The sequence below is a fragment of the Phoca vitulina genome, unplaced genomic scaffold (genome assembly GCF_004348235.1).
Source record: "Phoca vitulina isolate PV1807 unplaced genomic scaffold, GSC_HSeal_1.0 scaffold35, whole genome shotgun sequence".
Taxonomy (NCBI): Eukaryota; Metazoa; Chordata; class Mammalia; order Carnivora; family Phocidae; genus Phoca; species Phoca vitulina.
Window position 1 is genome coordinate 4,369,641 of NW_022589738.1, and position 14,436 is coordinate 4,384,076.

The window sequence follows — 14,436 nt, forward strand, 5'->3', positions numbered from 1 at the left end:
GTCAGCCTGCTTCTTCGAACAAGGTGAGTATTGGACTTGTAATCAAAGCTCATTTCTGGGCAATTAGGCTTGTGGCTCTTGTATAAAGAGATTGTTCAAATGTAAGATGGAGACTTAAAGTTGGTACCAGAGAGGTGAGTCTCAGTTTATTATAGATGACTTCACTGTAGGAATGAATGTAAATTATTCAACAAAAGTTCAAGTGCCCGTCTGGGTACAGGTTCTGTGATGAGCCCTGGGCAGCTAGTGATGAACCAGGCAGGCACCGTGCTTGTCTTTGTGACTCAGAAGGCTAAGGAGAGGAATCTGGAAGTGAGAAGGAGGAAGGCGAATAGAAAAGTAGTAGAGAGAAGGACTAATTAGCTGAAAAGGGAAGCCACTTGGTCATGACAAGGATAGATTCTGCCTCTAATTTTATGTCACCCAGGAAAAGGCTCAGGTGTCATATCTCCATGCAAGTCGCAATTGAGACTATCAACATAATATTAAATCTTCAGCAGCTTTCTCTTAACACAGGGTAGGACTGGTGGAAACAGAATTAGATTTTCACTTACCTTTGTCTTTGAGCTTCTTTGTTTATATCAAAGAATAAATCAAACCCATCAGTCTGTGGGTTTGATTCTCTCTCTCTCTCCTGTCTCTTTCTCTTATAAATCTATCACTGTAGGCCTGTCCTCTTCATCTCTCTCTTTACTTACTCAATTATGTAACTGATTAGCAGCGTTTGTTATAGACAAGCCAATGAGAGAAGCAGTCTACACTTCTCTTTTTTAAAAATTGCTTTTTTATGTGGCCTGCTGGTTTATGGCCCAGGGGTCCTTAATAAGCAATCAGCTTACTCACCCCCAGTACCCGTCCTGTTAGTGGACCTGAAATCCATTTGATGTAGAAGTTGAAGACTGAGAAAGGCAATTTTTTTCTTGCTTGCAATAAAGGTGTGTGTGTTTACTGATGTCTTTTGTAACACATACAGTTACAAGCACAGAAAAAAAGTTTAAATCGGTCCATTGAGGCACAGATGGCCTGTTTCATATAGTTTGAGAATGTATGTGTTGTATGGTGAGTGAGGTAAACATTGGTGTGGTACCTAAAATAGAGCAGTGTCACTTGGCATCACCACTTTGCTGTCACCGGGCCCTGATATAGCCATTGACTCAGATGGGCCTCCCGGCTGGATTGCAAGAACTCTGTGGCCCTGGGTTGTTTGGCTTCTCTCGCCTGGCTTCACTCATCCTTACCCCCGTGGTGGTGCTTTTCTCTCCCCCTCTTAGTGTTCCCTTCATCAGTATTCTTTTTTTTTTTAAAGATTTTATTTATTTATTTATTTATTTGTTGAGAGAGAGACCACAAGCAGGGGGAGATGCAGGCTCCCCACTGAGCAAGCAGCCCGACGCGGGACTTGATCCCAGGATCGTGACCTGAGCCGAAAGGCAGATGCTTAACCGACTGAGCCACCCAGGCGCCCCTCCACAGACTTCCCTGTACCCCCAACTGCTGCCATTTTTCTAAGCCTTTTCCTTCTAAAACCAACTTTTATTATTAGTTAAGGTCTACACACCTTGCGGTCTCCTAAGTATTGAGTGAGAGAAAGGTTGAGGTTTACAAATACACCACAGAGGAAACCGAGCACAACTACAACGGCACAACCAAGGCCAAAAGCACTGAAGTGGGAGGGAAAGGCTTGATTCCGTGATGTTTAAGATCTTCATGTGCACGTTTCACTGACACCACCAGTAAAACATTCTGGCCTAACGACAGTGGCCCAACTGTTGCCCTCCTTCTTGGACAGGTTTTGTCACTCTCTGTTATAGTTGATGGGTGTGCGTGGCAAGCCTAGTGCCATATGACCCTTGCTCCAATAGCTTTCTATAGAGCACAATTCATGCTTTAATATAAAAATATTATTCATATTAAAGACTAATATCCAGGGAGGCAAGAGTCACTGATTTAAGACCTCTAGTATATGTAAGAAAACCACCAACAAAAATCATTTGTCTTCGATCCATTTTTCTTTATTTAGATGGTATGGCAAACATTTTTTTCTAAGATGTTGGATTTAAGGTTTCCTGTGGGGCTCCTCGCTGGCTCAGTCGGTGACTCTTGATCTTGGGGTTGTAAGTTCGAGCCCCACTTGGGTGTAGAGATTAGTTCAAATAAAATATTAAAAAAATAAAAATAAAAATAGGGGTGCCTGGATGGCTCATTTGGTTGAGCGTCCGACTCTTGATTTCAGCTCAGGTCATGATCTCAGGATTGTACTCAGCACAGTCTGCTTGTCACTCTCTGTCTCTGCTCCTCTTCTCTCTCTCTCTCTCCCCCCCCCTCGAATAAATAAATAAAATCTTTAAAAAAAATACAGTTCCCTATGACATATAATTGTTTACGCAGAGTATTGAAGTTGTAAACATTGATCATCCTCTTCGCCTTTTTTACTTTTTATGTACTGGTTAAACCCTGAGCCAGTGATTAAGCCTGTGTAATAATTTATCAAGATCTGAAGGAACCTTGAGTTCAATTTTTTTAACCTTTTCTGGGACTGGATTATATTTCAGAGTATCAGCACGAAAGAAAACCATAAATGACAAGCTACCTAAAACTTGGAAGCACACTTGTCTTTAAACAACAAAAGTGTGGTTTTGTTTTTATTGTTTTGCTTTGGAAGGGAGCAGGTTTTTTTTTTTTTTTTTACTTTTGTAAGATCTAGAATATTCAGCTTGATCCAGATATACTTAATTTCTCCTTATTTCAAGTCCTTTATTACAAGATTCTTTGAATGTCTTACACTTCCTTCAATGCGGGGTAAAAAAATTCTGCGTAGTTTGCATTTAATGAATTCTTCAACTCTGGCCAATTTAAAAAGAAACTGATTTTGATTTCAACTTTGAGGTTTCTGATCTTCAGTATTTCTTTATATTCCGTTTAAGACTTTGAATTCATCCTGGCTTACCTGTGTCGTAGGGGTTTCAAGCTGGATTCAGACTCTGGGTTCAAATCGTGGCTTTTCCACTTACTACCATTCTGTGCCTGTTCCCTCAACAGTTAAATTGGAGAAATTAAAAGTGTGGACCTCTTAGGCATGAGGTAAAAATGAGTGAGTTAATACATGTAGAATACTTGGAGTGCCTAGCAGATTAGAAGGCTTCAGTAGTGTTAGCCATGGCCAGTGTTCTGAATGGGCTGATAGTCTTTTTAATCCAGGAATGCCAGATGGAATGATTGATTTATACATGACAAGTGTTCTTAGGAGAAATGCAGAGCTTACCTGGGTCACACACACTCATGTGAATCATTGGCATTCTGGCATTTATACACCTAAGAGCTGAAATAGTTTTCGGCCCCCACATTGGGGCATATATATGTTTTAAATCACCCCCCTCCCTAACTCTCCATTTTTCTTTTGGCCCCATGTGATTTCTGAAAATGTCATCAGGTGAGGGACAGCCATCAATTATAGCCTCTTCTCCTTTGCAAGTGACCTCTTACCCAGCTTAATTAATAGCTTAACTTTTGGCAAGTGATAACACATAGCAGTGCAATCTGGTTGACTATTATTCTATCTCTTGTGGAGGAAGCAACCTGATAACACTTTGTGTAACTGTCAGCAGTCCTTGCTTAGGGTGTGCTCCGGAACCTGGGGCCTCGCTTTCACCTCCCTGCCAGCCCTGTAGCTGCTCACAATCAGCCCTCCCAGAGGAGATGTATTATTTGCCTTTGCTTCTAGTCCATTGAAAATAATTCCGATTATTTCTAGTTATTTTTAAATTTTTTTCTTAGGTACTTTTCCCTTCTGTTGTTCTGACTAACCAAAAATGATACAAATTTCTAAATATTCTCAAAATCATCTCCTCCTCTGGACTGTAACTACGTCACCAAACTGGCCCTGGTCTGTGGGCATTGAGGTAACCGCATTTCTCTTCACTCTTAAAACTGTTTTTTAGACCAGACCAAATCTAATGGACCTACATTGGATGTGACTTTATTTAATACAAATGAAAGTTTATCGCATCATCCAACTGGGTTTTTTTAAACTTACTTACTTCATGGTTTGAACCATTTAAATCAGATTTACTGGGTCTAAATAAGGGACATGCCTTATAAAAGCAGGCTGTATAGTGTTCTGGACTCCCGAGCATCTGTTTTCCTTCTTCTTCTTTTTTTTTTTCCAAATGACTCTGGAACTTAGCAATCCCCTGTTCCCTCAGGACATGCTTCTCCTGTCTGTGGTGGTGGGCTTCACCTCCTGCCACCCTATCAGGGAAGTGCTTTCTTGGGGCCATGCCTTCCCAGAGCAGCCTTTTCCCGTCTTCCTGTAAATTGCCGCAACAGAGACTGTGGCACGCTCCTTCGCGTCCCTTTCTAGGGAAGGCTCACTCACTACAGCACACAGCCTTTTGCGATTCACGGGTTGGGTGAGCAGTCAGTAACCAGCTGAGCCACTTCTCTAAGCAGGGCGCGGATACGTGGCCAGGTAGGGAAGAGTCATCCTGAAGTAGAAGCACGTTATTTCCCTGGCCTTTGTCCACATGGATGAAGTCCACCAAACCAGAGCCTCAGACTGCCCTGTCTTCGTTTCCTGTCCACTCCATGTCTCTTCCTTTGCTCTTTCTGTGCTCACATGCGTAGAAAATGTTCGTTCTGGGGAACTTGCCCAAGTGGTCTCCCATTTTCCCAGTGGTCCACGAGAGAACACAGACCTTGAATCGGGCCACCTCTAGCATGAATTGCCATTATTTCTCCTAATGCTCCAGCCGCTCCAGTCTCTCCAGTCTCTCCTGGCCCTTCAGATCCAGTTGCCGTTGTTCCCTCTGGCTCTTCAGTTCCAGCTGCTGGCACTTCCTCAGGTATTGGTGCTCCGGCTCCTGCTCACTTCCCGGCCTTCCGACTCAGACACGATGGGGGAAATTGACCACCGCTGCTGGATGTGGATCTGGCACTTCTTTTGATTGTTCTCGGAAATTACCTCCGCAAGGGGCTCCTCCTCCAGCTTGGGGTCTTCTCTTTGGCTTTTGGTCTCTTTTCCTGCAAATCTAATTCTGCCATCTTAGCTTCTTTAATGAGTTTTCTAATGTTTTTGTTCTTAATTCAATTAATTTTGAGCATTTGTGAATTGTTTGGTAGTGTATCAACCACTGACATTTTTCTCTTTGGCAGTTATACTAATTCCATTCCATGTATTCTAATTGCTTTAATCTCTTGGGCTGTAAAAACAAAGTGAATCTGCCAGCCTTCTGTGATCATGGAATAATGGCAGGAGAGGGACTACGGAGACCATCTAGTCCAACTGCCTTATTTTATAGTCAGGAAATCTAAGCCACGAGGGGTGAAATGACTTGCTTGAGTCACATAGCTTGTTGGTGGCAAAATTGGAAGATCTAGAACTTTGGTCTCCGAATTTCACGTCCGGTGTCTTGACTCATTTTGCTGAGGGGTTGATTCTGTGGATTCCACTGTGGATACTTGCAAGCTCTCAAGTGAGGAGTGAAGTGCCTAGTTATGTAAGTGGTCACTGTCCAGGAGCAATCGAGTCACAGAGCCACTGGGACTCAGGGGAGCCACCTGGTCATCAGTTTGTCTGTCATTTGGTTTTTAAAGAAATGATTGGAACAGATTGCATATCCTAAAGATCATGCCCTAGAAAAGAGCTTCTCAAGTTCTAGAATATGAATAACTTGGGATGCTTATAGCAAAAGTAGAAAGACTCGGGCCTTCCTTGCCTAGACCTGCAACCAGAATCCTGCAAGGTAGGGCTTGGAATGTATGATTTCAGATTTTTCCAGGGGATTCTCATTGTGCTTTCTGGATAAGGACCACTGCTGTGGAGTATAGCAGTGTTTCTTAAAAGGCAGGCACCTATTTAAAAGGCGTATTTCTGGGCTCCCTCCCTGGACCTTCTTAGTATTCTAGAATTTCAGGGAATGGGGTCCATCTTTAAGCTCCCTAGTGATTATTTACATTAAAATACAGAAAAACCATGATCTAGGAGGCTTTGAGTCATTAAACAGCCCAGAACAATGACTTTCAGGTCCTTTGTTCATGTCCCTTGATGAGAAATATATCTTCCATCATGATTCATCAAACTCACATAACTAAAAAGTTTCACAAGTCTGTACTTACCTTACTGAGTTCAGTGAACTCTGTTATTTTCCATTCTAATCCATCCTATTTCATTTTTTAAGAGTAGGTAGTCAAAACACACTCAATTGATTTTTAACCCCCAGCCCAGTGTAGCTCGAAACACTGAGAACTGAGACGTGTTTGTTAATTCTACCTGTCACCGACTCAAAACTTCTCTCTTGAATTCCTCTCCTTTTCCCAATTACTGCTGTTAACACCTGCTGGGATTGCCTATGAGGAAGGTCTACTTTGGTCAAAGTCTTGCAGTACGCCCCTCTGTGAGAAGTGGACTGCCTTGGCGCCCTGGACAGGGGAGTTCTCGCCAACTCCATGCTGCTGCTGCTAATGGCTTATATCAGTCACAGTGCAAATAATAGAAAACTCAGCCCTAATTAAATAAAGTGCAAGTTTTTTTTAAAAAGTAATTATTTTGTTCATGGAACCAGCAATGCAACAATAGCTTAGTTCAGATGCTGTTTCACTCTAGACTTGGACAATATGACCTGGATTCCCCGCAAGTCTTCTGGGATGGCTCCAGATGTGGCCAGTTCAGCTCTCTCTCTTCCTGGGGGCAGCAGGCCCAGCCACACACTGCCTAGTGGTGCTGAGGAGAGGGGCTCTGGCAGATTGAGCACAAATCTCCATTGGGCTGATTAGACCACACTGTCTACTGAACCAGTCATGGGGATGGGGACGTGATCCTGGAGCTGGGGGTAGGGTCGAATCTCCGGCAAGCCACATGGCTGAGAATGAAGGAGGGACGATTTCCTGAAGAGAATTTGAGATACTGTTCCCAGGAGCAAGAAGAATATGTGGCGGGCAGCAAATGCAGATGTGCGCTACGGGCCACGGATTCCCCTGGTGTTCCTCTCTGCCTCCTCTTCCCTCAGTTGTGATGAGCCTTTTCTTGCTGCTTTTCACACCTGCAGAAAGCAGTCTATTGTGCTGAAGTAGCCGCTGTCCAAATCAAGCTCAGGCAGCCCTCGGGAGAAATGACAGTTTAAGTAATTAGAAAGAACTGATTAAAATTCACTACCGAAGAGAACTGGTTTTTATTTTATTTTTTGAAAGATTTCATTTATTTGACAGAGAGAGAGACAGCACGAGAGAGGGAACACAAGCAGGGAGAGCGGGAGAGGGAGAAGCAGGCTTCCCGCCGAGCAGGGAGCCCGATGCGGGGCTCGATCGCGGGGCTCGATCCCAAGACCCTGGGACCATGACCTGAGCCGAAGGCAGACGCTTAACGACTGAGCCACCCAGGCGCCCCAAGAACTGGTTTTTAAATGAACAGAAAGGAATAGTCTAAAGGGTGAACCAAACTTTGCAATGAAGTGGCCAGCATTCTCGTGTGTAGTGGACAAGCCTGTTTAATCTTCCCTGGTGCCCTTTAAATAAACGATGGGCCTGAGGCTTTTCAGGAGGCCTCCGAGCGCAGTCAGTGCCTAAAAATACCAAGTGACCACTAACAGATTAAAAGTGATAGAAGTTAAGCACAGAACTTAAAGCTGACACATAAAACTCAGCTGACCTATTGGTTACCTTTCGCAGTTGCTTTATGTACTATGTGATACCTTCTCTTTCTCAGGCCTTCTGTCCTGAAGCAGAGCAGAAATATTTTCTACTAGAGGATCAGAAAGTGGACAAAACTTACTTAGTGTAAATAATGTTGATCTCTTAAAATAGATTTTTTACAGTCCAGCAGGGAGCAAGAATGGTGACCTTTAAACAATTCTTTTAACAATTCTGGCTTCTAGCCTGCTTTTGAAATGGAAGAGTTTAATGTACGTAAGCATTTCATACATGGGAGACTGAATCTTACTTTTTCCTTCAATAAATAGTGCCAGGTTCTCTGCTTTGTCACAAATTGCTCCCAAGTTTTGTAAGGTACCTGCTTTATACCCACTACGGTGATCCTGAGCGGTGTGTTCTGCCCTTGGCAACTGGCCTGCCGAGCACGTAGATTTTCTCTGTACTCACGTATTCTGAGAAACTTCTTATCCCAAACATTTTTTCATGTTTTTTTTTCTATAAAAAGGTTACAAATTAAGTGCCCTCAGGTTTGTATTGTTCTCCTAACTTGGTCTATAATTTTGCATAAAAGCTTTAAATTCTTCCTCATAAATTTATTCTTTTTTCTAACAATATGCCCATTCATTTCTAATTTTCTAATTTCAATCTTTTGAAAGCTCTAGCATTTTAATTGCTTATGGAAACTAATCAGTCTCCTATACTTGACAGTGATTTCATTAAGATCTGATTTTTTTAAATGAAGTTTTTCATATATGTTATTATATTTTGGTCTGTAGTGTGGCTTGATTTGAGAACCCAGTCTACCGTGGAGAATCTTAGTAAAAGAATTCCAGGAAATAATAACTTTGTCAAGGTAAGAGATCTCTTCAAAAGTATACTGTAAGAATGCTTGTTTTTAAAAAAGGTTTAGAGATTTCACCTGAAAGACTATTCGGGCCTTCCATCCTATTGCACAATAGTTATTTGATATGTTTGATAGACTATTTCTCTGCAGACAACTGAGGACAACTCAAGTATTTACCTTTCTGTCAGAATTCTTGCCCTGTAGTGGATTAGAGGATTCATACTCTGAGGTTGATAGGCTGGAGGGGATTATAGAGTGTCCCAATGGCTTCAACCATACTCCCTCTTGTTTTCTCCTATCTGTCTAAGAAAGTTCTGGATGCTTTTGAGTTTTTAGGCATCTGGATTTAGGGAGAGAAATTAAAAGTCACTCCAGCTCCTCACTGAACTCTTTCTTCATATGAAGGAGGCTGATAAAAAGTGCCTAAATTTCAGTCCATATGTAGAGCTCTCTTGAGTTAAACGAAGAGAGAGAGAATTTTTGAAACAGGCAAGGTATTTTTCTTATCAAGGTCAAGGCCCACTTCTCCTAGCATGCAAAGGAAGTTGTTTTTTTGGCATATCCCCTTTGTATTTGTCAGTGGGACTCTTAAAACAGTGGTTCTTGGTTCTGAAACTAGGGTTCAAATCCCATTAACTGTAGCAGTTTAACAAACCATTCCCTACCCTCACCCCCCAAATAACTTCAGGCTAGTCCTAAATATACCCTTACCCATTTCCTATTCTGTTCCTTTTGTCACCATGCACAACCCTCACCCCCACCTCCAGCTGCACTTTGCTTCAAGTGATGCATGTTTTTCTCTTCAGGGCCGTTTTAGGCAACTTTCACACTTGCTACCTAAATCATTAAAATGAGATATTATCGACTACCTCACTGCTGGCGTTGTGGGATGACCCTTGGTCCTTCAAATCAAAGAGGAATAATCCCATAAATTATTTCCTCTCATTATTTTTGAGTATTGATCTTACTTTTATTCTAGGAAAGCTAGAAAACCATGGGTTAGTCATAACTTACAGGGTGCAGTAAAATATTAAATGGTTTGGTTTGAATTTTTTTACCAAACATATCCATAGCAGATAAGAAGGAAAAAGGTATCACTTTCTGTAGGTAGGTGGTAAATCAGGAAACTAAGGATTAGGGGAGGGGAAAGATAGTTGCATTATTTTGATGTATGTATCATCTTAACCACTTTCATCAGCCCTTATAAATATATTTGGTATTTAATATACTAACAAAAATAAGAGTTGGATCTGTTCCATTCTCAAGGAAGATTGATAAGCCCATATGTGTTTTATATTTAGCATTTATCCTTTATTCAGTATACCCTCCCTTTGTTTAATGTACTCACTGAGTTTTTAGGCAACTACTTTCTTAATATGGAGCAACTCAGTGTTGCTTCCTTCTGGCATGTCCTTGAGCTCTACTTTATTCTCCACTTATATTATGTTATTTGAATATGTATGTGTGTATGTACATATTTATAGTATATTTTTTACACATATAAGTATATTGTTATTAAGTCTTACATGTTTTAAAACCTAAAATTTTCTGGTTATAGTTTGATATACTCTCTGATTTTTAATAGTTTAAAATATCACTTTCATGAAATATAAAATGAAAAGGCAGAGTTTCAGACTAGGTTCTGCACGTAATACTCATCACAAAAGCTAACGTCTGCGTGTTCACCATCCAGATTACAGGATGTTGTGTCATTTAATTTTCTCTTTACCTTGCAACGTGGATGCTCTTTGAACTGCAAACATATCACGCTGATCTTTGTTCATGAACATGCCTTCCTGTGCCATGAGACAGGAAAATTATTTTTATCCATAATACCATGGGGTTGACTTTAGGGCCATTGAATATTTTGTGATTTATTGAGTTTCTCAGTTTGGTGTTTTATTTTTTAGACTAGTTGGTAATTTAATTTGCTGGCTGAATCTCATAACTGTGTTTAGTCCAAGACAGGCCTTCCACTTAGCACTTACTTCAGTGCCGTGAAACTTCGTTGGCTCCTTGACAATGTGAGGAAAGTTCAGAAGGCTGTTGAAGAAGATAGAGCTCTTTTTGGGACCATTGATTCATGGCTTATTTGGGTACGTTTAAATATAATGTATGAACGGAGAAAGTTTTTCAGAATTTTTTTAGACTGGCTTGCCTGCTCTCTATTTTCTACCAAGAGTTCCAACTTTTTTTTAAAGGTTTTATTTATTTATTTGAGAGAGCGAGAGAGCGCGTGTGTGTGCATGCGTGAGCTGGGAGAGGGACGGAGGGCGAGGGAGAGAGAGAATCTTAAGCAGGCTCCATGCCCAGCACAGAGCTGATGTGGGATCGATCTCATAACCCTGGGATCATGACCTGAGCCGAAATCAAAGAGTTTGTCACTCAACCAACTGAGCCATCCAGGCACCCTGAGTTGAAACTTGTTAGTTGGCAAAATTATTAAGAAAACCCACTCGAGACAGCAGAACATTTCAGCCTCCATTTAAGAGGCATTTTTGCCTACTTCCTCCTTATTTTTCTTGCTTTATTTCAATAAAAATGGAGGGTGATTACCAAAACCACATTTCATATTTATTATCTTTAGAATAAGTAATTTAGGTAATTTAATTAGTAATTAGTAATTTCGGTAGTCTTTTTCTCTTGCTTATCACATGCTCTTTTCCAGTGGTCATTTCTTAAAGGAAGTAACTATTTAACCTAATGGAACACCTGTGTGACTTTTAGCATTTGCTTTCAGCATGACACAGCTGTCTCTTATTAAGCCATAATATGAAAAAATCATAGTGGAATTTCGATGGATAATCTCTTTGCCTAAGCTGAACACAGATGAGTAGAAACTAACATTTTTGACATTTCCCGGAGTTATCTTAAAAGTACATGTTCTCTCTCCCCCTTTCTCTTTTTTGTTCTCTGTTATTTTTCTTATGGGCATTTTCAAATATACCCAGAAGGAGAGGGCCTAGTGTAATGAACCTCGGCAACAACATGCCAGCTACAGCAATCAACTGTGGCCAATCTTGTTTCAGCTAAACTCACATGCCCTTTCTCCCCACAGATAATTGTAAAGCAAATCCCCACACATACAATTTCATTTGTAATTACTTCAGTAAGTATGTGATTATCTTTTTCAACATTCAAGAGAGCTTCAGAGGAATGTTGCCCCATTCTCACTTGCCAGATCCACAGCAGATCTTCCAGAACCAGTACCAGGAAGCAGTACTTTCTTCACCCCTCCCTGTGCTTGGCCAGGGCACGCTGTGCTTGGTGCTCTCTTGGCCCGCAGTTTTCATACCTGTCACAGTTGAAATAGTTCTGACAGTAGTTCTGACAGGGTGTGGCACCTGTGAGCTGCAGGAGGGAGCTCAGTTAGCTGCGGGGTGGGGGACCTACTCCCGGGATGCTGAGATGCCTTTCCTCCACTGTTGTTCCTTTCTTACCTCTTATCACTCCCACACAAAAGAAAGCAGCAGTGCCCGAGGGTATTAACACGGGAGAATTTAAAACTCTGCTTTCAGGATAGTGCTTGGGTAGGCACAACCCAATGAGAATTGTTACTCCAAAAAACTAAATCACAAACAGAGAAACAGCAGCACAGAGTTCTGTAAGATCCTGAAGAGGCAGACATGTTGATATATTTCACTTTGCCAAATGTAGTTAAGACTGCCTTTTCCAAAGATAACGGATGAAAACAAAACTGATTTTTGTTTGTTTGTTTGTTTAACGACCAGTTTACTAGAATTCTGTCTAATACGGTAGCCACTTAAGCACGTGTGGCTGAGCACTTCAGATATGGCTAGTGTGAATCAAGATATGCTGTAAGTGTAAAATATATACTGTACTTAAGTAGGTAAAATGTTGGGGTGTCTGGCTGGCTCAGTCAGTAGAACATGCGACTCTTGATCTGAGAGTTGTGAGTTCAAGCCCCACGTTGGGTGTAGAGATCACTTACAAATAAATAAATACATAGGTAAGATGTCTCAGTAGTAATTTTTTATATTAAAAGATATTTTGGGGGTGCCTGGTTAGCTCAGCCAGTGGAGCATACGACTATTGATCTCAGGGTTGTAAGTTCGAATCCCATGTTGGGTGTAAAGATTACTTGAAAAGTTTTTTAAAAATAAATCTTTAATAAATAAATAAAAGGATATTTTGGATATATTGGGCTAAATAAAATATATAGTGTTATTAAAATTAATTTCAAGAGTAAAGAGTTTTACTCTTTACCAAAATTTACTAAAATTAATTTCAAGAGTTTTACTCTTTACCTGCTTTATACTTTTTAAATGTAGCTATTAGAAAATTTAAAATTATGCACATAGCTAGCATTGTATTTCTATTAGACACTGCTGAAAACTAGAAAATTAAGTGATCGACACATTCCATTCTCCTGCTTTATGTACTCTGCTACTGATTATGGCCCTTGACGACATGTAAATTAAATTGCAAATGAGGGGGTGCCTCGGTTGAGCATCTGACTTTTGATTTTGGCTCACCTCATGATCCCAAGGTCCTGAGATGGAGCCTGCATTGGGCTCTGCGCTCAGCAGGGAGTCTGCTTGAGGATTCTCTCCCTTGCCTTCTGCCCCTCCCCCTACTCACATACTCTTTCTCCTTCTCTTTCTCTCTCAGCTAAATTAAATCTTTTTTAAAAATAAAAATAAATAAATAGCAAATCAGTACAAATCTAACGTCCTTTTATTCCATCTAGAGTTTGACAGGAGGGGCCAACGGAGGTGTCCACTGTACAGATGTCACTAATGCAAGTAGGACAATGCTTTTCAACATTCATTCTCTGCAATGGGATAAAGAGCTCTGCGAGTGAGTTGTGTTTTGCCCTAAAAAGCACTTCCCAATACGTTAGCTACTCATCACCTAAATCTTACTATTTTCAGATGTTGGTGGAGCACCAAACTTGAATTGTTGATATTTCAGCTATAGTATACAAGTCTATACTGTGTATTCAAAGAAGAGACTATTGTTGGATATATAGCAAACAGGCCAAATTAATTGTCTTGATTAGGAAGATTAGGTCTCTTTAGAAAAGTACTTTGTTTTCTGTGTGCTTCTTATTTTTTATCAGCCTGTATAAAGTTAGAATGATAAATACCCAAACATACAACTATGTTCTGCTGGCTTATTTAACTCTGCACTCAAATACGTCCCTTTTTTAATTGCTATTTACAATTTTGTCTTTAAATACATATAAATGTTTCTAGATATTTATTTAAAATAGTGTTATATACCCAATATTGTCTTACTGTTTTTCAGATTTTTTGAAATTCCAATGAAAATTCTTCCAAACGTCCGGAGTTCTTCTGAGATCTATGGCCTAATGGTAAAAAAAAAAAAAAAAAATTAATTTCATTTTAAAAAAAAGCTTTACTATTCAGAATTCAAAAGTCAGTTGTGTTACATTTTCTAGTTTGAGAATTGACTTTTCTGTAAGTATTGGTAGTATATAAAATAAGAAATTAGTGCTGTTTAAGTAGTTTTATAACTTAAATTTTAGAATCCTTCTTACCAGTTGGTTTTATATTTTATAAACTTTCATTGGCTGTTCTTTGAGTATTCTACTTTTAAGGTATTTATGCAATAATTAACTACAGAAGGTGGCATGGGAATGTTTGAGCCTGTTTATTCTTTTAATTGAAATAACTTTAGTAGTTGTGGTATGTGCTTATAATTTATAGGAAGGACTCTTCACATGTTAGTGTTCTTTTTCCTGTTGAATCTCTTTTAATGGCTAAACCACGTTTTTATATTAGATTCTTTGTCAGCCTGAGCAAAACTTTAGCAAAGAAACTGAAAACAAAGAGTCTGTTTCTGATTTGTGATTGCTAATTGAACTGGTTTCCATAATGGACATTTTACTGTTGCTTTCACTGAAATGGAGAGAAAAAGTACTTTCAGCAAAAAGTGTGATTAGCATCACTGAGTATCTCTGA

The 14,436-nt window shown here is 40.1% G+C and overlaps 1 protein-coding gene across 8 annotated transcripts in view; it reads left to right on the top strand.

Annotated features, from left to right (window-relative positions):
- Positions 1–14,436, top strand: part of GK (glycerol kinase) — a 75,463-nt gene that overhangs the window by 26,463 nt on the left and 34,564 nt on the right. For 5 of the 8 annotated variants that reach the window (XM_032426541.1, XM_032426543.1, XM_032426546.1 and 2 more), the window contains exons 5-9: positions 4,749–4,841; positions 8,421–8,497; positions 10,447–10,584; positions 13,200–13,309; positions 13,760–13,826. In XM_032426541.1, the coding sequence (XP_032282432.1) occupies positions 4,749–4,841; positions 8,421–8,497; positions 10,447–10,584; positions 13,200–13,309; positions 13,760–13,826 (485 nt within the window). The remainder of the gene's footprint in view (positions 1–4,748; positions 4,842–8,420; positions 8,498–10,446; positions 10,585–13,199; positions 13,310–13,759; positions 13,827–14,436) is intronic. The other 3 variants (XM_032426544.1, XM_032426545.1, XM_032426547.1) reach the window with 1 other exon arrangement.